Below are 26,853 nucleotides of genomic sequence, written 5' to 3' on the forward strand. Positions count from 1 at the left end.
TGACCTCCTGAAACTTTCAGTTCTACTGACCTCAGTAAACATTAACCAGGTGTTCTTTGTCATCAAATAAGAAAATTGTTAAATCCAGTTTCATCTGGAGTCCTAGGATCCTGTTCCAGAAACTCCTCCAGAGTTTTTTCATAAGATAACTTAGAGATAAGAGCAGATGGCCAGTGTTTCAAAGAATAACAACTGGAATCGATGATTACTGTGACTGACCTACTAACTTCGACCCACTAAGCACAGTGTTTTTATGCCATTTTTTTAGGTTGAAAGTGTTAAAATATATTTTATTAATACATGCATCTTGATGCTAATGCAGTTCTAAAATATAATATAGAATATTTTTTATGGAGGGGGAGGGATCCAGGAAGGCAAATGAGTCTGGGGCCTGTTCAAATCACCTTGTTGTTGAAATCACTCTGTCTTGAAAGGATTCTAATTTGGGCCTGCAGCCTGGTTAAATTGTAAGGGATTCGGTGAAGGGGTTATTTGATTACCTGTGCCTGGAAAGGTGGAAAGAAAGCCAAGGTGAGTATCTAACACATTCAGTGTTCTTGGGGAAGGTCATAGCAGTCTCTAGAACTCAGACATCTTACAGTGTTTCAGGTTAAGCACATGTGATAAGTACATCGTTTAATAGTTCTTTTTGGGAGGAAGGGTACAGACTGATAATAAAGCATCTGAACTTAATCCAGTGTTTTCATCGTGTGATTTTTGCCACTTGTATGATTTTAATTGCATTTAACACACAAAAAACTGTCTTCCTCAGCACAATGGCTAATTTTATAGTGTTCTTTCTTTTTCCCACGCAGAAAGAAGTGAAGAACATAAAGACTTGTGCAAAGCTCTGTGCTTAATTAAAGACATGATTGCCGCTGTGGATTTAAAAGTCAGCGAGTATGAGAAAAACCAAAAATGGCTTGAGATCTTGAATAAGATCGAAAACAAAACCTACACAAAGCTCAAAAATGGCCACGTGTTTAGGAAACAAGCACTGATAAGTAAAGAAAGGACTCTGTTATATGATGGCCTTGTTTACTGGAAAACTGCCACAGGTCGTTTCAAAGGTATTGGGGCTCCAGCAGACCTGTTTTTCTTCTTTCACATGTTACTCATGTAACAGGACATGTTTTCAAAACGAAAAGTGGTCCCGAGGTGGCAGATGCACACAGGCCCCCTGGGACATGGAAGGATCCCTGTGGGATCCGGTCGTCACCTTCACTAGGCAAATGCCACGAATCTTTGGAGGGCGTGTGCTGCCCCAGGCAAAAGCCTTCATAAATATTTTATGAATTCGCAGTTTGGAACGTTTGAATCAAAGGCACTGAGAGTCCTGCTAATGGCTGGCATGGAAATAGTCGTCAGGCACATGCAGTGTGTTGAAAACGAGGCAATATGCCTGTACATTTAGCGTCTGTGCACCAGGCCAGCCAGGGGCTGTCATGCCATCGAGGGGAAACATGAGCTCTGAATGTCATCTTTCTTACTGAGTAAAAAGATGCAGAAATACCCATGCTGGCAGTGGTGCAAACTCTTCCTCAGTGCTTCTGTTTGCCATTTACTGGCATTAATCTGACCCTATTAATCTAGTTAGACTCTAAAACTGCTTATTCAGATTCTGAAGGTCTGATTCTGTAGGTACCATCTTGCCTGATGCAGGCTGGCTCCACCCTGATCGCATGTGATAGAATCGCCTTGGGAGCTTAAAAAAAATTACTGATGTTCGAGTCTTCTCCCAGAGATTCTGATTTTATCGGTCTGGGGATGAAGTCCAAGTGTAGGGGTGCTTAAATGCTCCCAGGTGAGTCTGCTGTGCAGCCAGGGTTAGGAACCACTGGTCTGTTATCCCTGTTTTTAGTGTATCTTAGTAACTTGCTCAGGTAAGAAGTAAGAGGAAGAGGTTATTCAAAGGGTCTAGTTACTCAAAGGTAACCCTTGGGAGGATTATCAGGTTTTCATGGTGTTTGCATCTAACGACTGAGATGGGATTTGTTGGTCCACAATGTTGCAACCACACATTAACCACAATTTGAACATTAACCAAACGAAAACATTAACCAGTCTGTAGATCACGTTGCAGCAAGTCCTTTGCTCTTGGTCATTTCCCTGAATCAGCAGTTGGATAACTCTGTTAGGATGTTGAGTAGGCTAGAGAAGATGAGTTGCCGTGAACAATTTGTGGAAATAGAAGATCACAAACTCGCTCAGGTCTAGATGGAGCAAGACAGCAGACTTGTACACCTAATTCAAGGCAGAAACTGCGCTCCAACAGTTATAGTTAAGCTTCTTTTTCTAAAGGTAACCACTTGCTCCATTCTATTAGAACTTTTGTTTATTGGATATTTTTTTTCCCATCCGAATACTACAGTATTACATTTTGCTGGAGATTTAGCTCTGCCTATAGTGATACAGACCTGCATGCATAAACACAGCTAATCTAAGTTGTCTGTAAAGTTCATCTTTGGCTACCCTAATACGGGCATTTTTATAGAAGTTCCATACTTAGACTAAATGTTAGTCTATTTTTAATAAGTTTATTTAAGTTTCAACCATGAAATAAGAGTATTTGATAAAGGCATTTGAACTGTGGTTAGCTTCATTAATACTAGTAATATCTTTCCTTTGAAGATACCCTGGCTCTCCTCCTAACTGATGTGCTGCTCTTTTTACAAGAAAAAGACCAGAAATACATCTTTGCAGCTGTTGTAAGTATATGGCCATGTGATGCATATTTTAAATGGTTGATTCACTTATTAAACAAATGTAAAAGTATTCAAGTACTTTGGTGCTGGTTGGTGGACAGGCACTATCCTTAGCCCCTCAGGTGACCCTCTATCATCTGGCTATCTTGGCATTTCTTCCAGATCTTCCCCACCATGCCTTCCCAGCCACTCAAATGTTAATGCTGGGAATGGTGGGTTTCTTCTGGACTCTTGTTCTGTTTCCATTGGTCGGTCCCTACTGTACCCGTTGCCATCCCACTTCATAACTGTCATGATGTTCCTCCTGTCAAACAAGAGAACACCATTGTGGTATCTAAACTTTAAAGAAGCTTCTTCATTGTTTCTACTATAATGACCACCAATTACTACGATTATTCAGACAACATTAATCTTTATAGTGTGTTATATTAATTTCATTGCTGGCACAGAGTTAGACTAAAAGTAAAACCAGTATTTTATAACATTTTTTATGCAGCATCTTGTGGTCCGAATGAGTCCCTTTAAGAAGAAAGATGTCCTCAATTAACTCTGTCAGCATTAAAGAGCATCAGGCCCTGTTAAAGGAAAGAATCCAGATGCAGTACTGGTGTGGGCATTGTAATGGTGGCTCTCTAAAATGGTTCATATTTATCACCCATTGACGAATAGGACATTTGGGTACTACTCGTAGATATCATCAATTCTAACCGGTTTTAGCAAATTCAAGGCTTAGTGAAGTTTCTGTTAGGCGGTTCAGAGAAAACAAAGAAGCCTGCCTGCTCAGTCAGTGGTGGATTTGGTGGAGGAAGAGGCTGGTGGAATGCCTCACCTACCCATCTGTGCTTGTCACCTTGGCCCAATAGCCTCCTTCCCCCTGTTTGGCACATTGCTCTCATCGGCACCCTGAGGCCAAGTTGTATAAAGGTCAGAGATTGTTTCACAAAGCTACTGCAGAAAATAGCAAGAGATCTTAAGCAAGTCCCCATGGCCCTGATGCATTTGAACTGTATATATTGCAGATTTCATGACAACCTACTGATTTGTGTAGCAACCTCTCTATGCTATTATTTGGGGTGCTCTGAACAGAGAGAAAGTAAGTGGGAAGGTGAAACCATTTGGCTTGTCCTATGGGAGGTGAGGACCATGGTAGAAGAGAAAAATTCATTCTACACCTTTATAGAAACAAAAGTTGTTCAAAACTAAAGAGCTGAAAGAGAAGCAGATCATAAGAGAACCTAACCCCGTGCATTGAAGGAAGGAAAGCAAATAAGGTCTTTGGTCGTATTTCCATTATTTAACGAAGGATATTAGCAGTGTCCATACAGGCCAAATGACCTGCCGACAGGTCAAAGCTTAGATGCAGCATAAAGATAACCCTCTTCTTTTCTAGGACAACATACCATATAGATTCAGATCAAGTTGTGATTCTCACCTGATAGTAGGACTTGAACTGTGGATTTGTCCCTCCTGTGCGACCTCTTGAAGAGTTAGCTGTGCCAGCTTTAGACCACATTTGCCATTAAGTGGGATGTTAGGAATAAAGTCCACCAAATCCAGAATGAAGGCAGCCACACCTTCGCCCCTTTTGGTAGAAGGTGTTTGACTACAGACAACAGTAAGATGATACCGATGCTGTTTCACAGAGATGCTAGCCTGACACATAGCGGCTTTCCCTTGTCAATGTCAGCATAAGAGAAGGCATTATGTGTAAGCGGTCAAGGGCACTGTGCTGTTACAACATACGCTTTTGAGTTGCATCATACACATTTAGTTGACATAGCCCTTGTGTCTTAAATATCTTCTGGCTAACACCTTGAGGGAATTGCTGTATTAGCTAAGGTTATACAAATGTCTGGATTTCCTAGTTCTCACCTTGGTATTATAAGAAGCTAGCTTCCTGCTAATACCTGTGGGTGAGTTTCTCTGCTCTTTGTACTGCTAGAAAAACTTCTTTAGTAAATGCTTCACTTGCTACATGTTACAAAAGACATGATGAATTTGGAAATGGCCAGATGATAAGTAGCTGAAAATAGCAGAAGAATGGAGTAGTGTCCCTAGAAGAAATTTTGTTTTTAAAGAGGACTCAGCTGGAAATGGGAGTAGGGCCTAAATCTATGAAATGAATAGGAAAACATAGAGATGTTCGTTAAATCCTAGATGACTGAGTACTGAGTCTAGGAGGATCTCTTGAATATTAAAGAAGGTAATTTCAAAATGAGCAATTAAAAATACAAAGTGAGCATGGTAATGTGCAACTTTAAAATAGGTAGCAACATTAAGATCTTGTTACCACAGTGGGATTTCGAAGGGAATTACTTGTGGAATCAGACACTTCATGGAATCACACATGGAGGGGGTGTGATACCAGGGCTAAATGTAGCAGCTCCTTTTCCTCTTCCTTTGTGGTAGAGGCGATCGCCCTGCCTGCGGGGATTGTCAGGCAACACCCCGGTGTAAACTGAGAGGGGGCTTGGGATCAAGGATCCCATAGCAAGTGGTAGAGACTGTAGTAAACTGGTGAGAACATGACCTGTGTCACAGAGGTGTTTAAATGAATCCATGAGCCCAGGATTGCCAGTCTGCTTTTTCCAAGAACCCACAAATCTGCAGGTTTAAAACATGGGGAATCCCTCAGATTTTAAAAGTTGGCAACTATTTAAAATGTGGTTTTAAAATGCTGAGGCACAAACAGAACATTTCTGCAGGCTGGGTTAGGAATTGGCATCACCTATTTTTAACATCTCTCTCTAAGGCAGACCTGTTACTTCCATTCCTAGAGATTTAATTTGAATTCTCAATCATCTCTAGTGTTCATGTGTGACTAATACAAATAACGATGCTTCCTGGTCTGATGGGTCATTCAGTTAATGGTACTTTCTACCTGCTTACCTATTTTTCATTTTAAAATTACCTGACCTTACCACCTCCCCTCCTTATGCAATGCTAACCAATTGGTTCAGATAATTTCATTCTTGCTAATGTCTTCTGCTATTGAAACCTACTCTGCCTTTTATATGCAGAGGCCATTTACCTTGAAAGCTGAGGAACCTAACCCCATGCATTGAAGGAAGGAAAGCAAATAAGGTCTTTGGTCGTATTTCCATTATTTAACGAAGGATATTAACAGTGTTCAGGCACTCTCCCTAATTAGAGAGGGCAATATTCAAAAAGTTGTTGGTTTTTGTTTCTTTGCTGCTCTAAGAAGAATGGGGGGCACCTGGTGGCTCAGTCAGCTAAGCATCCAGCTCTTAATTTGGCTCAGGTCGTGATCTCATGGTTCATGAGACTAAGACCTGCACTGGGCTCTGTGGTGACAGCGTGGAGCCTGCTTGGAATTCTCCCTGCCCCACCCCTGTTTCTCTCTCTATCTCTGTTTCTTTCTCCCTCTCCCCTACTATGTGTGTTCTTTCTCTTTCTCTCAAAATAAATAAACATTTGGGGAAAAATAGAATGAGATGAAGAGATACTGTGGGCACGCCCTTGCACACAACTTTAGATGTGGTATAGCTGTGTGATGCTGGGAGAGCAGACAGGTCGGCACTAAGGAGTCGGCCATGAGAGATATAGTGGCATGTTCTGGGTAAAGATGTTGTTCATTCCATGAAGGAGAAGCCAAACCATGTTCTGCTACCAACTCTGAACAGTGGTGGAAGCCGCAAGCCATAGAAGATTCTTCATACTTCCCCCCCAAAACTGTTTATCTCCTGCAGGCATTTATTTATTTATTTTTTGGTTATTCTTTCAGCTACGGTTCCTTTCCCAGGTTAGTTATTATTCTCTTACTCATCATTGAATCCCCAGGGCTTAGCAATGGGACATCGAAAGATCATAATAAATGTTGGTAGAAGAGGTGGTTTCATCATGGCTTATATGCCAAATTTTAGCCTTTCTTCCTCTTCAGCTAAGTCCAGTTCTGCAGACAGTTATTGAAAGCCTGCACCATGCCAAACAATGTACTAGGCGTATAAGTATGAATCAGACTCGTTCCTGCCTGCCAGTGGCTCCCATTGTTGGTGGGAGGAAGAGACATTGGCAGGGCACACAGAAGTTGAGTTGGTATGCTCTGTACTTCGACAGCAGAAGACCCTGCTTATGCTCAGGGAGTCTGAGGTCGGGCTTCCTCCTTCCCACTGTCACTTTCAAGGACCACCCTAAATACTGCTAAATCCAGTGGACTCTTAGGTGGTCCACCCTCTCTCATCTCCTTGTGATATTTGATAAGCTGTTTTCTGTCCCACGCCCTTCTAGAAAAATCCCTCAATCCCTGACTGTGGCATTTTGATAGTCTTAGCGCTCGGATCGTTCTGCATTTTAAAAGGGTGTCCTCTGACGCCACCCATTCTTAAGGACAAACATTCCCCTTTATCCTTTTCTTCCCATCCTCTCTTCAGCACACCCTTGCCATTGGAGATCTGAGCAGCTTCCACAGAGCTTCTGAAAGGTCGAAGTGAACTCATTTGCCTAACACTCGTGCTTTCTTCGGCTCATGTGTTTGGTGAGACCCTTAGTTTTGGTGGGTTGCTGTTTCACCTGTACCTCTTCCTATCTCATGTAGGATCAGAAGCCATCAGTTATTTCCCTTCAGAAGCTTATTGCTAGAGAAGTTGCTAATGAGGAAAGAGGAATGTTTCTAATCAGTGCTTCATCTGCCGGTCCTGAGATGTATGAAATTCATACCAACTCCAAGGAGGAACGGAATAACTGGATGAGACGGATCCAACAGGCAGTAGAAAGGTAACCTTTCCTTCTGTCCATACGCCAGGGGATGGACTTGTCCACTTGGGGAAAGTATTCTAACCATGTTTCCTCTGCATGAACACTTTGCCTCAGCCGGACTGGTCTGCTCCCTGCCCCCGCCCCTGCCTGTGATAGCCCCTCATCTGCAGCTTTGTTCTCTGCGCCTCCCTGCATGTAAAGCCCTACCTCCCCTCCGCCTGTGTGAATCCTGCTCATCTCTGGTGCAGCTCATGGCTTCCCTCCTTCGTGAAGACCTCCAGTTCCAGTGGTCTCTTCCTTACCCGGAATTCTTTAACACCTGCTCTCTACAGCATTTACTTGGTGCCTGTCATATATTGCCTTGTAGCCGCTACCTTTTTTGTGTATATATGTGTATTAGATTGGAAGCTCCTCGAGGGCAGGGGCCATGCTTCCATGCTTTTTGTTTTTGTGTGTGCCTAATTCTGAAGAATCATTCAATAAACATTTTTAGATTGGTCGATCTAAGTGTTCAATTTCCTTGTCATTACTAGTGTTTTTATAAACTGGAGGGGGTGAGGATGATCATCCTTAATGGTGATTTGATTAATCTGTTTTGAGTGATGTTTTATAAAATTCCTCCACCTCCACTGCACCATACTCAAGCTGGCACCCTACCTCTGTCCCCTCCAACTCCCTCTACTCTGTCCCATTGCGAAGTACCCAAATGTAGTAGAAAGCAAAACTTACTATTTTAGTCGGACCTAATGCTAGCATTGATAGTGTGGGGCGTAGAGGTGTGAGCACATGAGTGCATTTGTGTATGTGTGTTTGTTGGAATATTCGAGTCATCCTGTACTGCTGACTTGGAGAGCTATGTCATACGTGCTAGGTCTTTTATATACGCAAGAAAACCAAGTATCTCAGCTAGAGGGCAGGAAGAATTCTCTTTATGCTGAATTTTTCTTCTCTGAATAATGCCACCTTCAAGTCCCCATGTCTTACTAATGAACCGAAAGATACTTGAATTTGGTTTTCAGTGGTCTGTCTTAACTATTGTCTTTTAAAGTTGCCCAGAAGAAGAAGGGGGAAGGACAAGTGAATCTGATGAGGAGAGGCGGAAAGCTGAAGCAAGAGTGGCCAGAATTCAGCAATGTCAAGGTACTGTGCACACATCTCTGACTCCCTGGCCGTGGTGTTCTCCTTGGGTGTTGGGCAAGGCCAGGTGTCACGAATGGGGGTTATGATTAAAGCATGAATTCCGTGAACCTGAGGTCCACCCATCACTTTTGAGAACAAAAAATGGGTTTCAGGAGTGTTCAAACAAGAGGACCGTCTCTCTCCTTCCTCCTTAGTGATTTAAAAATCTATAACAAATTTTCAGAAATAATTATCCACGTAACATGTACGAAACAGTAACTGTGGGCAGGGCAGTTTTGGTACAGATGCGCCCTGGGGTCATCGTCTGGTGCTGTAATTTTAGGTCCCAGCACTGGAAGGTCACACTTGTGTGACTCTGGGCAAGGAACCCATTAACTCTGGTCATCAGTTTCCACGTCTTTGAATTGAGGAAATTAGATTAGCTCAGTGATTCCCATCTCTGGCTAGACATCAGAATTACTCTGGGAGTTTTGTAAAAATTCTGATGCCTGGGCCCTACCCTCACCCGTTTCCCTTGGGCTCTATGGGAGGTGGTTGTGGATGGATTTTAAATTCTGCCCAGGTGGTACCGAGGCAGACTGAGAACCCCTGGATTAGATGCTGACGGAGGTCCCTTTAAACCGTAAGAATCACGTGATACATTGACATCAGAGGAAAATGGTACATGCCAAGATTATCAAAGACCTTGGATGTTGAGAAACCAAAACCTAAACCAGTAGGTGTGGTCTTAAGCAAGACTGAAGCCTGAGTAGCTTTGCATTGTTTTCCCTTGCGGGTATCGGTCATCATGGACACTGCCACCCCACCTCGATTTTCATTCCTCAGCTTTGTGTTTAGTCTTATTGGAAAACAAGCTGAACAAAGAATAGTTTTGCAAGTCTTTCTGGAATTAGAGGCAGGGGAAAAGAACATGCATCCGAGCGCAATAAATGTACAGGAAAGACCATGGAAGCTACAGTCACTAAGTGGAAGAGTTAGGGTTTGAACCCGGTTGTGTCCCACTCAGCAACTTGTACTTGACCTGTGAGACCATACTGACGAGCAACATCATGTTCTTCTAGCTTGGATTTTCATACAGTTGTTGTATTCCTCTGCCAACCTTCTGTGCTAAATGCCATTTCGTAGAAATCCTCAGTAACCAAGACCAACAAATTTGCACATGTTTGGAGGAGAAGCTGCATATCTATGCTGAGCTCGGAGAATTGAGTGGACTTGAGGATGTCCATCTAGAGCCCCACCTCCTCATTAAGCCTGACCCAGGAGAGCCTCCCCAGGCATCCTCATTAGTGGCAGCGGCACTGAAAGAAGGTAAGCTGCTTCCAAAACTATTTGCTTTGACAGGCTCAGAAAATGTTCAAGTACCTTCTGGGTGTGCCCAGCGCTGTGGTCTTGGTGCCAAGCACATAGAGCAATGAGACAGAGGCTCAACTGTGCTACAATTCATACTCCAGAAATAGCGAAGTAAAAGAAAATACATGTGTCGGGTCGTGTCAAGTACTATGAAGGAAAAAAAAGCGCCCCTCGGTAGATGAATGGGTAAAGAAGACACATACATATACACAATAGAATAAACAGGATAAAGAAGACACATATATGTGCGTACATATACAGAATAGAATTTTAGCCGTAAAAAGGAATGAGATCTGGCCACTTGCAGCAGTGTGGACGGACGGAAGGGTGTAATGCTTAGTGAAGCTAAGTCAGAGAAAAACAAATACCATGTGATTTCACGCCTATGTGGAATTTAGGAAACAAACGAACAACGACAAAAAAAAAAAAAAAAAAAAAAGACTCTTAAATACAGAGGACAAACGGCTGGTTGTCAGAAGGGAGATGGGTGGGGGAATGGGGGAAGTAGGCGAGGGGGGATTAAGAACACACTTCCAGTGCTTAGCAGTGAGTAAAGTATAGAATTGTTGAATCACTCTACTATTCACCTGAAACTAATGTGATGTGGTATGTTAATGATACTTCAATAAAAAACGAGGCAGTCTTATTTGAGAAACTGTGGAGGACAGTTGCTTCAAGGTAGATTGTCATAAAGTCTGAACCCTATTTTTTTTTTTTTAAATAAGATGAACAGGAGAGGGAGTAGAGAGATCGAGTGGGGAGGTTCTCTTTGTGTTAAAGTGACCAAGAAAGGCCTCTTTGGTAAGGTGATATGTAAGCAGACATAAGGGAAGTGAAAAAGCCAGGTAGACATCTGGGGAAAGAATGTTGCAGACACAGAGAACAGAGGATGCAAAGGTTCCAAGGCAGGTGAGTGCCAAGCCTGAGGAATGGCCAGGAGGACTGTGCAGGTAGAGTGAAGGGAGGGGTGGTGAGTGGCCGATGAGTCAGAGCCAACTAGCGCTCAGATTATAGGGACCAGATGGAGGTCAGTAAGGAGTTTGGATTTCATTCTGAGGGGCATGGGAAGCATTAGAGGGTTTGAGTAGCACATTGACTTGATGTCTGTTTTAAAAGGAGCCCCCCGGAGGGTTCCTGGGTGGCTCAGTCAGTTAAGCGTCCGACTTTGGCTCAGGGCATAATCTCATGCTTCTTGAGCTTGAGCCCTGCATCGGGCTCTGTACTGAGAGTGTGAAGTCTGCTTTGGATCTTCTATCTCCCTCTCTCTCAAAAATAAACATTAAAAAAAAAAAAAAAAAAGTCTAGGAGTACCTGGGTGTGTCATTCGGTTAAGCGTCCAACTTCGGCTCAGGTCACTATTTCGCGGTATGTGAGTTTGAGCCCCAGCATCGGGCTCTGTGCTGACAGCTCAGAGCCTGGAGCCTGCTTCAGATTCTGTGTCTCCCTCTGTCTCTGTGACCCTCCCCCACTCGCGCTCTATCTCTGCCTCAAAAATAAAGAAACCTAATTTAAAAAAATTTTTTTTAAAAGTCTAGGATATAACTGGGGGTTTGACCGAGGTAGGGTGGGGGATGAGATCACTGGGGAAATGAGAAAGTCAAGGAGACATGAGGCCAAGGTATTGGAAGGTCTATGTTCATAAAACTGAAATTCCTGAGAATTCTGACAAGAGTGGCATTGGGGAAAGGGAGAGAACTTGCACCAGGTGCTAAATTGTTCAAGGGGTCTGTAGATGAGTGACAACAAGGAGGGGTAGTGAGTGGTATAATCGGATGCCATGAAACTAAAGGAAAAAAGGGGTCTGGGGTGAGGGATAATAGTTTGGAGGTGACAGGGACAATGGGTTTGAGAGAGAAAACAAGATGAATAACTGCAACAGAGATCCTATGCCCCACAAAGCCTAAACTATTTAAAATGTGCTCCTTGGCAGAAAAAGCTTGCCAAGCCCTGGCTCAGGGTCTCAGAATATTATCTCTGGAGGAGAATTTAGAAACCAGGGCATTCTATCATCTTGATTTGATGAGGAAACCGATGTCATGAGAAGGGCATAGAGGTTGTCTGAAGAGGGGTCAACTGATGGGTTCATTCATCCATTCATTCATTCAGCCTCGACCCTGTGCTTTGTTGTTGGTGCTGATGGAAGTAATCCTTTCATAACTTCTGGTTAGGTATGGGCTCCCAGTTACGGAATGACGAAATCACAGGGATAAAAGGTAGAGCCTAGGGAATCTAATCAGTGGTATTGCATGGTATTTCATGGTGACAGATGACAGCTATACTTGCGGTGAGCGCAGCATAATGTAGAGAATTGTGGACTAGCTATGGTACACACCTGAAACTAATACAACATTGTCAACTACACTTCAATAAAAAAAAAAAAAAAGAGGGCGATAAAAAACTTCTAATTGGGGGGAAGACAGGCAGTACCTAAGGAAACAAAGTAATTTCAGAAAGTCACAAGAAAATAAGATTGGGGTGAGGTGAAGGCTCTGTGTTAGAGAAGCCAGGGAAGACCTCTTTGAGGGGATGATTTTTTTGACATGAGAACGGAAAGGTGAGAAGAAGCCAGCTGTCTGGAGATACGGGGGAGAACCACTCCTGGGCAAGGACCGAGTGGGCACAATGCCCTCGTGTGTGGAGTGAGCGTGGCATGTTCAAGGGAAGAAGTAAGGCAGGGCGGCAGCACTCAGGGAAGTAGATGAGGTTGCCTGGGTGAGCAGAGATAGATGTTTGTAGGCTCTGGTTAAAGAAATACCTTATTCCACGCTTGATGGGCAGTTACTGGTGGCTTTTAATCATGGGTGTGGCACAATCACACCTCTCGAGAAGATTACTGGCTGCCGTCAGGGGAGCAGAGTGAGGGAGACCCGTTTGCCAGAGATGGTTGGGAGGCAGTTACAGGAGCTGATGGGGGTTGTTGGGACTGTTGACAGTGGAAGTAGAGGGAAGTGGATCAATGCAAGGTATATTTTAGAAATAAAGCTACAAGTACTTTCGAGTGACCCTCGATAATGTCTTTATTGGGTAAGTCACCCCCTCTCAATTTTTAGCCGGTGGCTTTCACCTCTTCTGCCATCAGAACTGTGAGCGATGCCTGCTGTTAGGTCCCTCTGCCTTAATTCATCTGGCCCTCTATGTTGTGTAGGCGCTCGGGAATAGGAGGGGACCCAGCTGCTTAAGAGAACACCAAACAGTTGAGGTACTGCCTGACCCACCCTGAGTCGCTGTTCGTCAGTACTCCGAGATCTAGCAGGAATTCTTTTAATTAATTAATCAATTAATTTAGAGACAGAGTGAGTGGGGGAGGGGCAGAGACAAAGGGAGAGAGAGAATCCCAAGCAGGTTCCCACACGGTCAACAAGAAAGCCCAGTGTGGGGCTCGAACTCATGAACCGTGAAATCATGCCCTGAGCCGAAACCAAGAGTCAGATGCTTAATGGACTGAGCCGCCCAGGAACCCCTAGCAGGAATTCTTAATCAGGGTGAGGTCTTTATCTCTGGGGGGAAAATAAAAAACAGTTCAGTAATGCACCTTGAATAGTCTCCCTAGGTGGTTGCTTTACTGGATGGCTTTTCTTCTCTTTCTCCTCTTTTGTCTCTATCTCTTGAATCCCCTTCATCCTTCAAGATTCTCCTCAGTTGTCATTTCCTTTAGTAACTTCTTCCTAATTCCACCGGCTAATGCAACTGTTTTGCTCCTTAGCATTCCTGGAGCATTTTATGGTACTCTAATAACTGGATGATAGAACTCAGTACTGATCACATGCTACCTTGTATATAGTTACTTGCAGGTGTCTGTTTCCTCTTTCGGTCTCAAACTCTCCTAATTAGTTAATCACATGCCCAGGAGCCCCTAGAACAGCGTAGGTGCTCAATGAGCATTTGCTAAATTCCAACACTGGACATGATGTTTTAGACATATTTATAGGGCCTTTAAAACTGTACCATTCACATGCTAGTTGAAAGCATTTAGCATAAATAAAAACCTCACTTTCTTGGTGTAGTGTTTCCCAGTCTTACCAGATCCTAAGAGCAGCCTTTTGTGCTTGTTTAAAATGCAAATTCTTTGTCTTTTCCCTTGGAGAATCTGATCTAGTAGGTTTAGGTAAATTTTGGAAATCTGCATTTTTTAAGGTACAGTTGGGGAAATTCTGTTTTGAAGAAGAGCTAGTCTCTCTGAATAGTAGGTTTTAAAACGTTCATGCCTGAAATCATATTTAAATTAATTGAATTACAGAAAGTTTTTCAGCATACTTAATGTAACCGAAAGTTAAATTTGAGACTTTTTTATATAGCACATCTTTTTATTAATTCTCTATCATAAAATGATGCTAAAAGTATTGGTATAGGTCGCCTTTTGGCAAACTTTTTTCTGTAATGAGCCAGATAGTAAATACTTGAGGCTTTGCAGGCCACATACGGTTTCTGGGACACATTCTTTTTTGTGCATGTGTGTGCGTGTATTGTGTATTTTAACAACTCTTTAAAATATAAAAACCATTTTTAGCTCCCGGGCCGTATAAAAATAGACACAGGCCAAGTAGAGTTTGCCAACCCTTGGTCTAGATTAAACTACGTGTATTTGGTTTTTAAATTTTGTCTTCTTTCTCCTTTTTTTTTTTTTTTTAATTTTTTTTTTAATTTTATTTTTAAATTTTTTTTTTTTTTACGTTTATTTATTTTTGAGACAGACAGAGACAGAGCATGAACGGGGGAGGGTCAGAGAGAGAGGGAGACACAGAATCTGAAACAGGCTCCAGGCTCTGAGCAGTCAGCACAGAGCCCGACACGGGGCTCGAACTCACATACCGCGAAATAGTGACCTGAGCCGAAGTCGGACGCTTAACCGACTGAGCCACCCAGGCGTCCCTTCTTTCTCCTTTTTAGCCGAGAGCCTGCAGGTTGCAGTGAAGGCCTCACAGACGGGCGAGGCATGCCAGTCATCCGAGGAAGGTTGCGGAGAATCTGCCTTGACAGATACGCTGGGTCCCCCTGATGTGCCAGGATCTTCTACAGCTTGTAAGTGAAAGTACAGGCCTTTGCCGTGAGCCTGAACACAATCTCTGGAGCATAGAGTGGTCATAGGAAATGAAGGCAACGACTCTGTCCCTATTTGGAGGAGACTTGATGTATTTTTTTAAATCCGAGAAAACCTGAGAATAAATATGCTAGCCTGATTTATTTACGATAACGGCACTGGCATTCCCAGGACGAGGATTTCAAGAATAGTTGGTGGGTTCTACTGCTCTCATACCCAGGCAAGCTTTGTACCTTCCCTAAACCTGACCCTGCTTCATTTTTGATTTGACTTACTGAGTACAATTTGGAATATGGTTTTGAAAGAACTTTTAAACTTTCGGTTGTTTGGAAATGGGTCTCTGCAGTTCACGAGAGAACAAACCCTTGAACTTAACCTCCTGTAGGCGTCCTCACCTGAGAAGCCATACGCCAGAAAGCTAGGCTGCAACACATTCCCCTCTGAGGGTTTGGTGATGTGGTTAAAGGCAGAAGTGCCAAAAATTCTTGATCGGCGTCATCATACACTTTGGTTCAGATCAGAATTCGTTTATAAAAAGCCCTGTTGCATATATTTTAAATACAGAAAGACAGCATGTAGAGAATTAGGTGATTTCTCAGAACCCCATGATGTTCTATACGGAAGCTGAATATTTACTTCCCTACAGCTTTCTGAGAGAAGAGCATAGAGGGTTTATTTTTCCTTGTATTTGGGTGATAAAAACCTTACTTCCACCAGCCTTATTATGCACAAGATAAAACGTCTTTAGTAGCTAGAGATGAGAGAGGATTAAATTGTCCTTGAATTTCTTTATCAACATCCCATGGTTGATCAAGATACACGGACGCAGTACAGTTTTAAAATTCTGTCCATTTTTGAAATCACTAATAATTATCTTGCTCCCTCAAATTTCGCTTTATCCCATCCTGCATTTCTAGTTTCAGAAAGTGCACATATGTTTTTCATTTTGACACAACCCAGATTCATCAAGGGAGTTGTACTGCCCTGGGTGATTTCCTTTTAAAAGAAAAAAATTCATTATGCCATTGAGGGAGTTCTGTCTAAAAATACAGGAGGGCTCTGCTGCTCTCAGCCTCCCCCCAGGGGCAGCCAGAGAGGAGAGGCTCCCCGTGGCTCCTGCAGCTGCTCAGGGGCACATGGCCGTACCTTCCCTCCCTGTTCTCCCGTCTGTACCTGTATCTCCCAGGATTTGGGAGAGTGTCCGGGGACACCCATGACATCTGTCAAAACCATTAGACTATTTGCCCTGATACCAGGATCCATGTAGGCAGGGGCAGGTTGATAGGGTCCTGTACCCCCAAAGACCTAGTCGTTTGTGGGCTGGGTTGGAGGATGGTGCTGTAAGACTTAGATTCTCTTTATAAGGTTGGCCAGGGCAAATACTGTTTTTAATGAGGGTCTGTCACTGACTGGGTCAGTTCTTTGTTTCACTTGGAGGAGTGGGTCCTTCTAAGTCAGGCCCATGCCAATCTGAGGTCATCCGCCAAGCAAGGCCTTCAATTTTTAGTTCTCAATATACCTAATAAGGTGGGTCACTCTAGTCTCCTGAAAAAGTTCTGGAGACCTGAAATTGAATAAGAAACAGAGGCACCTGATAATTTGGCTCACCATGGGGTTCTTTGCCCATTGCAGGTTCTCATTTGTATGGGGTGGTGGGGAGGGAGAGTGTGAGAAGGGCTAATTCTTTGGTAACGTCTTGGGTATCTCTCTAAGAAGTAAGGATAATACCAAGTAGTGGAACCATTTTTTGAGTGGTGGAAAATTTCTGTAGCATGTCCCTTCACTATAAGTGAAAAGCATTCACTGACTTGGGCAAAATGAAGTTAATTTTTAGCTGATTTAATTTGAAGCAGTTTCAGCTTAAACAAAAAATTCTTTGTAATAGAAGTGGCCTTTGGGGTCCTGGGGATTTGCATTTAGAAAAGGCAAAAAAAGCATTTCCTCCATCAGAAAGAAAGTTTCAAGATGGCATTGTGTGATAAACAGTGTCCCAAAGCGAATATTTCACCAGGGCCCTGACTGGACATGATTCTAATGAAATGGTGTGTGTGAAACTGCTTTGGAAAGTCTAGTTTAAATCAGTGTAAGGTGAGCACAGTCTAAGTTTTAACTGAGTTCACGTGGGTAAAGAAATCAAATTGTACCAGCAGAGATCTAATGGATGGAGTGAAATCCGTGTTTGGTACTTAAAAATATTTCTGGTCTAGAAATATTTCTGTGTTTCATAGGTTAAATACACAGTATTTACAACTGTTATGAATCTAGATTATAAACAAGTGTTATGAGAAAAAAAACACTTGGAAATTGTTTTTCAAGAGTCATTTGGAGACAGGGACAGCTTCCTTTTTGTAGGACTATGAGCTCATAAAGTATTCACCATCTTCACGCTGCTCAGAAAGATATTTCACTCCTGCTGTTGGATTACTCCTTCTAAGCCTTCTTTATGGTCTGCTGTTCTTACACGGGCCGCAGAGGAGCCTTTCACCGAGCTGTCTCCTTAGACCGGGGTCTGCCAGCCCTTGCTTTTTGTTCTCCAGTGCCTGTTTTCAATTTCCTTCTCCCCAGCAGCTTTATCCTAGTAAGTGAAAGTGAGATGTAGCATATACCCCTCTCGGTATCACCAGCCTCACATGAGCACCTGTCTGCAAAAAAGAAAAATTAAAAGATGGGTGATAATTGCTGCCGTTTGTCAGTTTGGTATCTAATAGCATGTAAGCTCCCAGAGGGCAGGGACACTGTGCTTTGCATTGTTTCAGCACCTTGTATGAGAGTATGTGATACGTGGGATTTTGTGTTCCTTATTTTGAAGTACGTGTCGGCTGCGTGCGAAAGAACCCGGTGTGCTGGCTGCTGTTTGATGATGTCCTTTTTGTTTCTGTCTCAATGGTGTGCTTCCAGCACTAGTCACAGAAAGGACAGGAGGAAGAGGCTGTTGGGATGTGGATCCTGGGACCCAGGGTGTGGGAACCGACCTGGCGGTCTCTGATGCAGGGGAGAAGGTATTGTGAACTGATTTGTTAGTAAATGGCACCAGTTACTTTGTGTAATAAAATAACCACAGGTCCTGGTCTGTCCGTGGCAGTGAGTGGTATGAAAGCATTCTTCTGCATTGTTCTCGATTTCGGTACTCATATTTAAGCTTTCTCACTTAAATCCTCTTAAAATGTTCTCACTCTTCCTATTCATGTAGGTGTAAACAAAGAAATGATTGGAAAGTTATTAAACGGTTTTAAAACTCGATTGTTTGTGTGTCTGCGCACTCTTACTTCTGGTCTCCCTTCTGCTCTCCGCCCTGCAAACCTCTGCCTTTTCACCTACTACACTCAGCAACTCTTGGCTGAGAGGTGCCCCTGGCATCTGTCGGGGTCTCTAGGCAACCAAGGGACACTAAAGCGGCAGAAAGAATTTTGACTTGAAATACTGTTGCTGCTTGCACGTTCTTTTATCTTCCTCTCATTTCGGGTTGTTTTCCTGTCTCCGCCCACATTGTCACCTACTTTTTTTTTTGTGAGACTTCTAATCAACCTCACCATTTTTTTGCTTGGGGCAAACTGGTTCTAAACGCCTCTCCTTTTTGGACACAGTTTACATGTAGTATATACCACTCTTTGAAAAATTAAATCATGAAACTTCCTATTCCCTTCAAGTGAGCCTGGGATGTCAGAAAAAGGGAATAAGAATATGAATCTGGGAGGTGCTGAGTGGCCTCCCCAGGGTTGGCTGGGGCTCGAGAGTTTTAGTTTTCTCTAATTTCAAATTAGGCACATTACCATGCACCAATATGTGCTAATGTGGAAAAATGACAGATGTCCTCTCTTTGTGTACTAATGTACGTATTATATATTTTCACAAATATTATATGTGACTGAGACTTCAAGTCCAAAGATTTTTTTAAAAATCCATAAAAAATATGGCTGTGATTTGGTGTTGTTGTTGTTGTTGTTGTTTTAAAGATCTTCATAGGCCAAAATAAAAAAAGGAATGCAGTATTTTACTTCACTGACTGTAAGCTTTCTGACTTATTTTTTTCTTAAAATGTTCCTGCTTTTCTTCCTTTTCAGTGTGGACTTCACTTTTCAGTCTGTAGCTTCCAACTGCTTTTGTCATAGAGGCAGAGAGGGAGGGTAAGAGGGCTGGTTAGCTAGGAATAGTTTTTTTCTTGAACGGACCCTGTGGTGACTCCCACTCCCAAGGTCTTTTTTCCTTCCAGGATGCAGTCACAGGTAAGTGAAATGAGGTGTGAAGGTTCCTCGTTGGATGAACCTATCTGGAAGAACTTTCATAAGGCATTTGAGAAAATGAACTGACAAATAGGGCAGAATCACCTGAAATCAGACGTAGGAAAAAAGTGTGCAATGGATATGTTGTAATTAGCTTCCTTAATCAGGTAAGGCTTAACACAAAAATTGGAAAGAAATTTAAAAATGGGTGCTGCAAAGGGTGCAGCATCCTGTGTGTAACTCAACAGCTGCAACTCTGTACACTCACCACAAGGTGGTGGACTGACTCCGTGAAAAATACGACATTGACCCTTTCTGTCCTTTCCAACTTCGTGGTTCTGGGGAATAAGTAACCGCATGTAGCATAATCCAACTCATTTCTACGTTTCTGATTTTTATAGAGTATAAAAATTCTATACCGTACGATTTTCTTATTACAAAGGCAATGGACTGTGCAGCAAGGACAGGACCACAAGAGCAGAGAGAACTCTAGAACTTGCTAGAGAATGGGAGTTTTTAGCCCATTTGCGGGGGTGGAGGGGACTTGGGTACAGGTCTAATGACTCTAAACTTCATGTCCTTTTCCCTCCCTTATCCTTCCTGTATTAGAGGTTATGCTTAGTGATGAAATCTTTTATGGCCCGGGAAGAGTGTGGGAGAGGGGTAAGAAGGGATGTGGCTATTTCATTAAAGCTTCACTAGCCTGAACTAACTGAATTTAACAAGTCCAAAGTTACCTGAGAACATTACCACGGCTGACTGTTCCTTGTGGTTTCAATTTAAAGCTGCTCAGATAAGAGAAAGCAGTATACAAGATAGGCTCTAGGTGGGCATGGAATCTGATGATCTCCTATAGCGTAAAGAGTGCAGTACATAGCGAGCGCTCAGTATTTATTTATAGAATGCAGTGTGAGTATCCATTAGATGCCAGGCTTCGTTGTTAAATTTGCAGTTACAGGACTGAACGCACATAAGAACTCCTGCTGCTTGTTGCCTTACATCCTAGTGAGAGAAGACGGACAATACCTGAACAGACAATTGTTCAGTTCAATTCTGGAAACTGGAAATCCTTACTACCTACATGTGTCTCTAATGTGTGCATTAGAGAGACAATGAGACATAGAACCCATCCCCCAGGAGCAGATGGTCTCCAGCCTCACTGATGACCTCTGCTGTTAGTGCGTTTACTAAGGCAATCCCAGACGGTTCCAGTGAACTCAGAGTAGGATCTGGAGCCGGCCAGCTAGGTGCTCATTCTTGAGCCACCTCTGAGTCTGATTTCCTCTCCCAACCATTGACTGTCTTGGCTTTGTGAATCTTAAACATGGATATAGGGAGCAAGAAGTCAGGAGTGATGTTCTCTAGCTTCCAAATCTGGCCTCCAGAATGCAGGGAGCCAGCCTGGTCTGAGGGCCAGCTTCAGCCTGGGCACCGAGAGCTCACGTGACAGTGTGGTGTCCACAAGGTAAATATCATCACTTATGGAGAGAGTACAGAACTTACCAGCTGTCATCCCTTGTTGTTTAAGGAGATGTTTGGGGGAAGTTACCATGTATGTCACATACAGAGTTTGCACAAATGGGGCTCTCGCTGAGCGGTTGTTTAATTCTGTAGGCTTTGATTTCTGGCAAGGAAAGAGGGTCATCATAGAAGACTTTTGAGGGAGTGAAGTGATTTACCTGAGGTCATACATTTTGGAACACTAAGTGTAGCTTTTCAAAAGTGCGATTTCATTTTCTTGTTCTTTACATATTTTAGGTGGAATATAGAAGTTTCCCAGGTTCTTCACAGTCAGAGGTAAGCTGACCTTACCTGAAATATACCTGAAATATACCTATTCAGCATACCTGAAATATATCCTCATCCTCTTGTTATTTTTGGATAACGAATGCTTTTTCAAGAATTTGACTTTCACGATCTTATTTTCCAGATTATACAAGCGATACAGAATTTAACCCGGCTCTTATATAGCCTTCAGGTAACTGTGCTCCTCTATTCTTTGACCTTGTGAATGTTTTCTCTTAATGCAATTCATTTTATTTGATGACTCCCGGCCATTACAAATTAGAACATACGAGAGGCAGTCAATGATCTTAAAAGAATGCCAATTCCCGAAGTGTAATTCCTCTAGTTGCATTGAACTTCACCTGGTTTTGTAATCACAAGGCAACACCACTACTTTTTGTAACATTCTTCTCTGAAAGCATAAAACGGTTCATATCTTTAAAAAATATTGATGACTGTGACCTGGCCTGAAACTTACAGTGAAACTCTTAGGTGAGTGTAGCATGACTTCACATTTTCTGGTGAAAACTTAAATTCACACCTAAACTTTTTTCACTTCCACATGTGGACTTGGGCCTTTTGAGCACTTAAATAATTCATGTGCTCCTTCATTCGTTAGTTTGTTCATCCCCCCAGCATTTATTGAGTGCCTTCTCTCTGCTTGGCGCTGCGCTAAGGGCTGAGCACACAAAGGCAGATGAACCACAAGGCCTATTGTCGAATGGCTCACTGTCTTTCCAGGAAAGGCAGGCACAAAAAATGCTTGCATTGAGGATTATGGGGTTGGATGATCCCTTAGGTCATGCACAAGAAAGGCCAAATACATCTGATTGCTCAATTTATGATTAAAAGCATTTTGATGATATAAAAGCAATGTTAGCGTCATGGATAAATTGGAAGAAAAATTTGAGGATGTAAGTAAATAAAATGGCTTGTGATTCTATAGAGAGAATTATCCTTGTTACATTGGTGTATATCCCTCTAGTTTTTAAAAATTATTTGATACATACTCTTCCATAACATGTACCTTGCTACATGTTCAGCTCTTACTCTGTAGCACAGTATTTAGTGGCTGTATAATATTCAAGTCTATGGAATTTGTCCAGTTCTTTTTATTATTATTAGCTTTTAAAGTTTATTATTTTGAGAGAGAGAGAGAGGGAAACAAGGTGAGCAGGGGAGGGGCAGAGAGAGAATCCCAAGCAGGCACTTGTCAGTGTCTACACCATCAGTGCAGAGCCCGATGCGGGGCTTGGACTCACGAACTGCAAAAGCATGACCAGAGCCGAAATGAAAAGTCTGATGCATAACCAGCTGAGCCACCCATGCACCCCAGAATTTGTCCGATTCTTCATAGCTATACTGCTGTAGGAAGTCTGTTAGATATTCTTGTATATTAACCTCTTAACATAGCTGCATGTTTCTTTAGGATAAATGGCTAAAATTATTTTTTTTAGGTTTTTAATAGGTATTACCCAAATAATCCTATCAACACACCCTCTCTCCTTCTCCTCAGTTTAAAAATAGGTCAAGGTGTCTGATGATCTTAATTTTCATTTCTTTGATTACTGTTGAAACTAAACTCCCCCCGGCCACTGGTTTAGTAGCCATTCATGCTTCGTATCTTTTACCTGTTGAATATTAATAGAAAATAAAGTTGGGTGCCAGGGTGGCTCAGTCATTAAGCATCTGACTTTGGCTCAGGTCACAATCTCACAGTTTGTGAGTTGGAGTCCCACCACATCGGGTGAACACAAGTCCCGCTTCAGGTAAAAACCTGAGCCCTGGATGAGCCTCACTTCTCTCTCGTTGTCTGCCCCTTATAGGGTGTTCTCTCTCTCTCTCTCTCTCTCTCTCTCTCTCTCTCTGCCCCTTGCTCACTTTTGCCCTGTCTCTCTCTCTCTCTCTAAAAAGAAAAAAGTTAAGTATGACTGTAAGTTTTCACCAGAAAAAAGTGTAAAGTCATGCTCCATTTAATGTTTTCTGACATGTATTTTGACTGCATCAAGACTTCTTTTATGTCTTATTGATCATGTATCTATTGTTCTGGTAGCACCACCTTAATAATTAAAATTTTGGATTCTATTTGAATATATTATGGTGATGGTCTCTTCTTGTTCTTTTCTTTACTCATCTATGTATTCTTTCATAAGAGATTTGACTCACTCTGGCAAGTTTCTTACCCTTGTACCAGGACTGATTAATTAAAATTTCCTATTGATGAATGAATTTGGGTAGAATTGTCACCTCTGCAGTAATTAGTGTCCTCTTAGGGAAAATGCTGTTAGTCATCTCTTATTTTAGATAAAAGGAAGATGTTTTTGTTTCAACAGTTCTATTCTTTAGAATACTCCAGGTAGAAAGTTAAAATTTGAAAGTAATGATATTATGGTTATTCTTCAGTACTTACATCATTTTATTTTCTTGGCTTATGCTTTGTCTTCTGGAAATGTATTAAGTAACTGTGGCAATAGCAAGCATCCTTGTGCTGTTCAAGATGTAGTGGGAGTACCTTTGGCATCTGACATTAAATATGCTGGTCTGGGATAGCTGGTCTTTGAGTTGATTGATCATGTAAAACAAACGTCCCTTTTATATTTTAACGGGAAAATGGATATAGTTTGAGGATAGTTCATTAACTTTTGGGAGATGAAACACTGAGTATCCCAGCTTGTGTTGCCTGATGAAGACACTGACAGGTCACTGGTCTTCTTGTCAACCTTGCATGGGACCCTGTGTGGGTTCAACGTTCAGAAAAGCTGACCTAAATGACCTGATGTTTGCACCACATGAGATTGAAGGGAGGTATTGAATTCTCCAGTGTCTTCTCTTAACCTCAGCTTTTGAGCTTGTTTGAGGATGTGGCCCTGAAAGATTTCTATTCATGGAGCGTTCATCTCTTGTGAAGCTGTATCTCTTACATATGATTGAAATTTTTACGTGAGCATTTTCAAATCAGATGAAAATGAAACTTGATCCCTATATTAGGAGAGCAGAGCTGGAGATAAGGTATGGGGAAGGTGGAAGGGAGAAGACAAAGAAAAGTTGAGAGAGTAAATTGGGAATTTTCCTAAATTTGAAAGCAAGTGCTGTTCTCTTTGCCAAATGTAAGGGTCAACTGTACGTGTGAAAATGAATATCCATTCTCCACATTCCACCTGCATGCTAGAGACGAGAGTGGTCTCATCTCAAATGCTAAGTAGATGTGAGGAATGCTTCATGGTAGCCCTTAACTAGCCTGGTGTAAACTTTTCATGAGCACTGTACTTTCCTATGGTAGTTTGGGCATATAAAATACTGGATGTTCGTTTGTTTTCCTATACTGATGCCCTTGAAATTTATTAGAATTAATAAACGTACAGTCTACAGTTGAACTAAGTCAGCAGAATCCTGAATGGTTTCTTATTTATGTGCTAATTATTTCATATTTAAAGATAAAGTAATTACTATTCTCAATGATAATCGTTCTCTTTTTAATAACTTCTTAAAGATCTTAAATATTCATGCCAATTTTGGAATTGTTTAAGTTTTCAAAGTTAAAAACATGAATTTTATTTCAGAAGGCCCCAGCAAGTACATTTTTGAATCTTATTTCAAGACAAGTGCCAATTTAAAATTTACGTGAGTTCTTTAACCTTCAAAAGTGCAGGGAATTGTTGATCTTACGAAGAACTACTAGTCAAATCCCCATCTTACCAGCATCTGTTACGTGGGCAGTTTTCAAAATTCTTAGGAAAGAAAAATGTGAATTTATTCCTAGGAGACTAATAATTTCTCATAATGAGTCAAAACACACATACATACCCAGTATGTGGCCATTTTCAATTTGTCCCTTTTGTGCTTCTTTGTGCTTTAAATGGGAACTTTTAAAATTAAAAGCTTCCAAGGGCATTCACTGAGTTGTTTTTTTCTTTCTTTCTTTCTTTTTTGGTTTTGTGGAATCCTTCCAAATCTTGGCAATTATTTCCTGTGAATGCTGCCAAACTTTTCATAGGCAGATACCGTAACTCCAAATGTTTTTTTAATCTGGTTGGTAATGTCCTCTGGGCTTTAGAGTATCTATGTTCCCTTAATCATTCCAGCCTCCTGTTAGCAATCTATTAAACAAATGAATTTCAGCTTAGGACTTTACGTATGACCTTCCTGCTATAATACAAAGAAATAACAGTAACGAGATAGCTTTACCACTTACGTATCTCCTAAATATGAAATTAACGGCTGTTCTCGGGCATTATGTTATAAAAAGATTATTTACCAAAAGTCTCCAAGTGGTTGACTTTTATTTTTATGTTTTCATGTATGTAATGTAGCTTAAGTAATTTCTGGTTTGGGACTCAAAGGGTACTACCAGGTTTATATAGAATCTTAAATTCTCATGAATTATTGAGTGGAGAGACCTCAGAGAATGAGACATAGAGCAGGAATGCAGTCTTGTGAATTTATGTACTGAATTCTTATTCAAAAGACTTGCTTAAATATTACCAAATAGCCAGCAACAAACCACATTTCCAAAAGAAGGGATGAGTATTGCTTTTGTGCTTTTTTTTTCTTTTGTATATTCCCAAATGGTACTGCTAGGCAATGTGGATAAGCATATTTGGAAGGTTAAGGTCAGTCTTTGAAGATAACTTAGAAAAAGGACAGAACATTAAGGGGAAATAATTTGGTTGTGCTTTTTGTGTCTAGAGGTAGTTCCCACCCAAAGCCCAAGCCCGCAGAAGCCATGACCGTTTTCCTCTCCCCTGCTCTGACAGGCAGCCTTGACCATTCAGGATAGCCACATCCAGGTCCACAAGCTGGTTCTCCGGCAACAGGAGAGCCTCTCCCCAGGCCCGTCTTTTCGAGGGGGCCCGCTCTTTCAGGACCAGGAGAAGGCCCGCCACCTGGAGAAGCAGCGGGAAGAGCTGGCCAACATCCACAAGCTCCAGTACGAGTTCCAGCAGGATCAGCGGCGCTGGCACCGCAGGTGCGACCAGCAGCAGCGGGAGCAGGAGGCCAAGGCGAGCCGGCTGTGGGAGCGCGAGAGGGAGTGCCAGTCCCAGGAGGAGCTGCTGCTGAGGAACCGCGGGGAGCTGGACCAGCAGCTCCAGGAGTACCAGCAGAACCTGGAGCGGCTGAGGGAGGGCCAGCGCCTGGTGGAGAGGGAGAGGGAGAGGATGCGGGTCCAGCAGAGCCTGCTGTGTGGCTGGAAACACAGTCGGCAGAGTAGCCTTCCCGCAGCATTTTCTCCAGGAAGCACAGAGGTACGGGCCTTCCGTGCTTGTGGAATTGGTGTGTAAGGCAGCTTCTCAAAGACAGGTTCAGTCGTGGTCATTCCTGCGACATTGACCGGATCCGGTGTCTGCCGTTTTGCTGTGGCGTTAAGAGCTCACAAGAATTAATCTATAGGTAGCAGAAATGAGGAACCTGGTGCCTGGGTGTCCCGGTCAGTTAAGCGTGGGACTTCAGCTCAGGTCACGATCTCACGGTTCATGTGTTCAAGCCCCTCGTCGGGCTCTGCGCCAACAGCTCAGAGCCTGGAACCTGCTTCAGACTCTTCTCCCTCGCTCACTGCCCCTCCCTCGCTCACACTCTGTCTCTCAAAAACGAATAAACTTTAAAAAAAATATTAAAAAAAAAAGAAATGAAGAACTTTTAGGGAGACAGGCATAGAAATCTTGGCTCACGCTACAGAAATTTGAAAAACCTAGGTCTTATTTGGATCAAGGGCTCGTTGTACCCTGTGATGCCCTTATGCAAGGGAAGAAACACAGAAACAAGTCTTCCAGGAAGGCAAGGTTTGTCCTAAGGCATGCTCACCGTGAGCATGCTGCCTTTCCTGTACTTGAAAGACCTCTTTTCTTGATCGCGCCTTCAGAGTTTTATATAGATATACCTTTTAGCGGATTAATTAGCTGTT

General features: G+C 42.4%; 1 protein-coding gene across 1 annotated transcript in view; it reads left to right on the plus strand.

The window, feature by feature from the left end:
- The window catches only part of ARHGEF28 (Rho guanine nucleotide exchange factor 28), a 119,614-nt gene that overhangs the window by 63,802 nt on the left and 28,959 nt on the right, over positions 1-26,853 (plus strand). The window contains exons 17-26 of the mRNA XM_049649633.1: positions 816-1,070; positions 2,632-2,708; positions 7,261-7,439; positions 8,470-8,561; positions 9,687-9,869; positions 14,799-14,930; positions 17,848-17,948; positions 20,928-20,966; positions 21,100-21,147; positions 25,709-26,197. Of these exons, the coding sequence (XP_049505590.1) occupies positions 816-1,070; positions 2,632-2,708; positions 7,261-7,439; positions 8,470-8,561; positions 9,687-9,869; positions 14,799-14,930; positions 17,848-17,948; positions 20,928-20,966; positions 21,100-21,147; positions 25,709-26,197 (1,595 nt within the window). The remainder of the gene's footprint in view (positions 1-815; positions 1,071-2,631; positions 2,709-7,260; positions 7,440-8,469; positions 8,562-9,686; positions 9,870-14,798; positions 14,931-17,847; positions 17,949-20,927; positions 20,967-21,099; positions 21,148-25,708; positions 26,198-26,853) is intronic.

This window comes from Panthera uncia (genome assembly GCF_023721935.1).
Source record: "Panthera uncia isolate 11264 chromosome A1 unlocalized genomic scaffold, Puncia_PCG_1.0 HiC_scaffold_17, whole genome shotgun sequence".
Taxonomy (NCBI): Eukaryota; Metazoa; Chordata; class Mammalia; order Carnivora; family Felidae; genus Panthera; species Panthera uncia.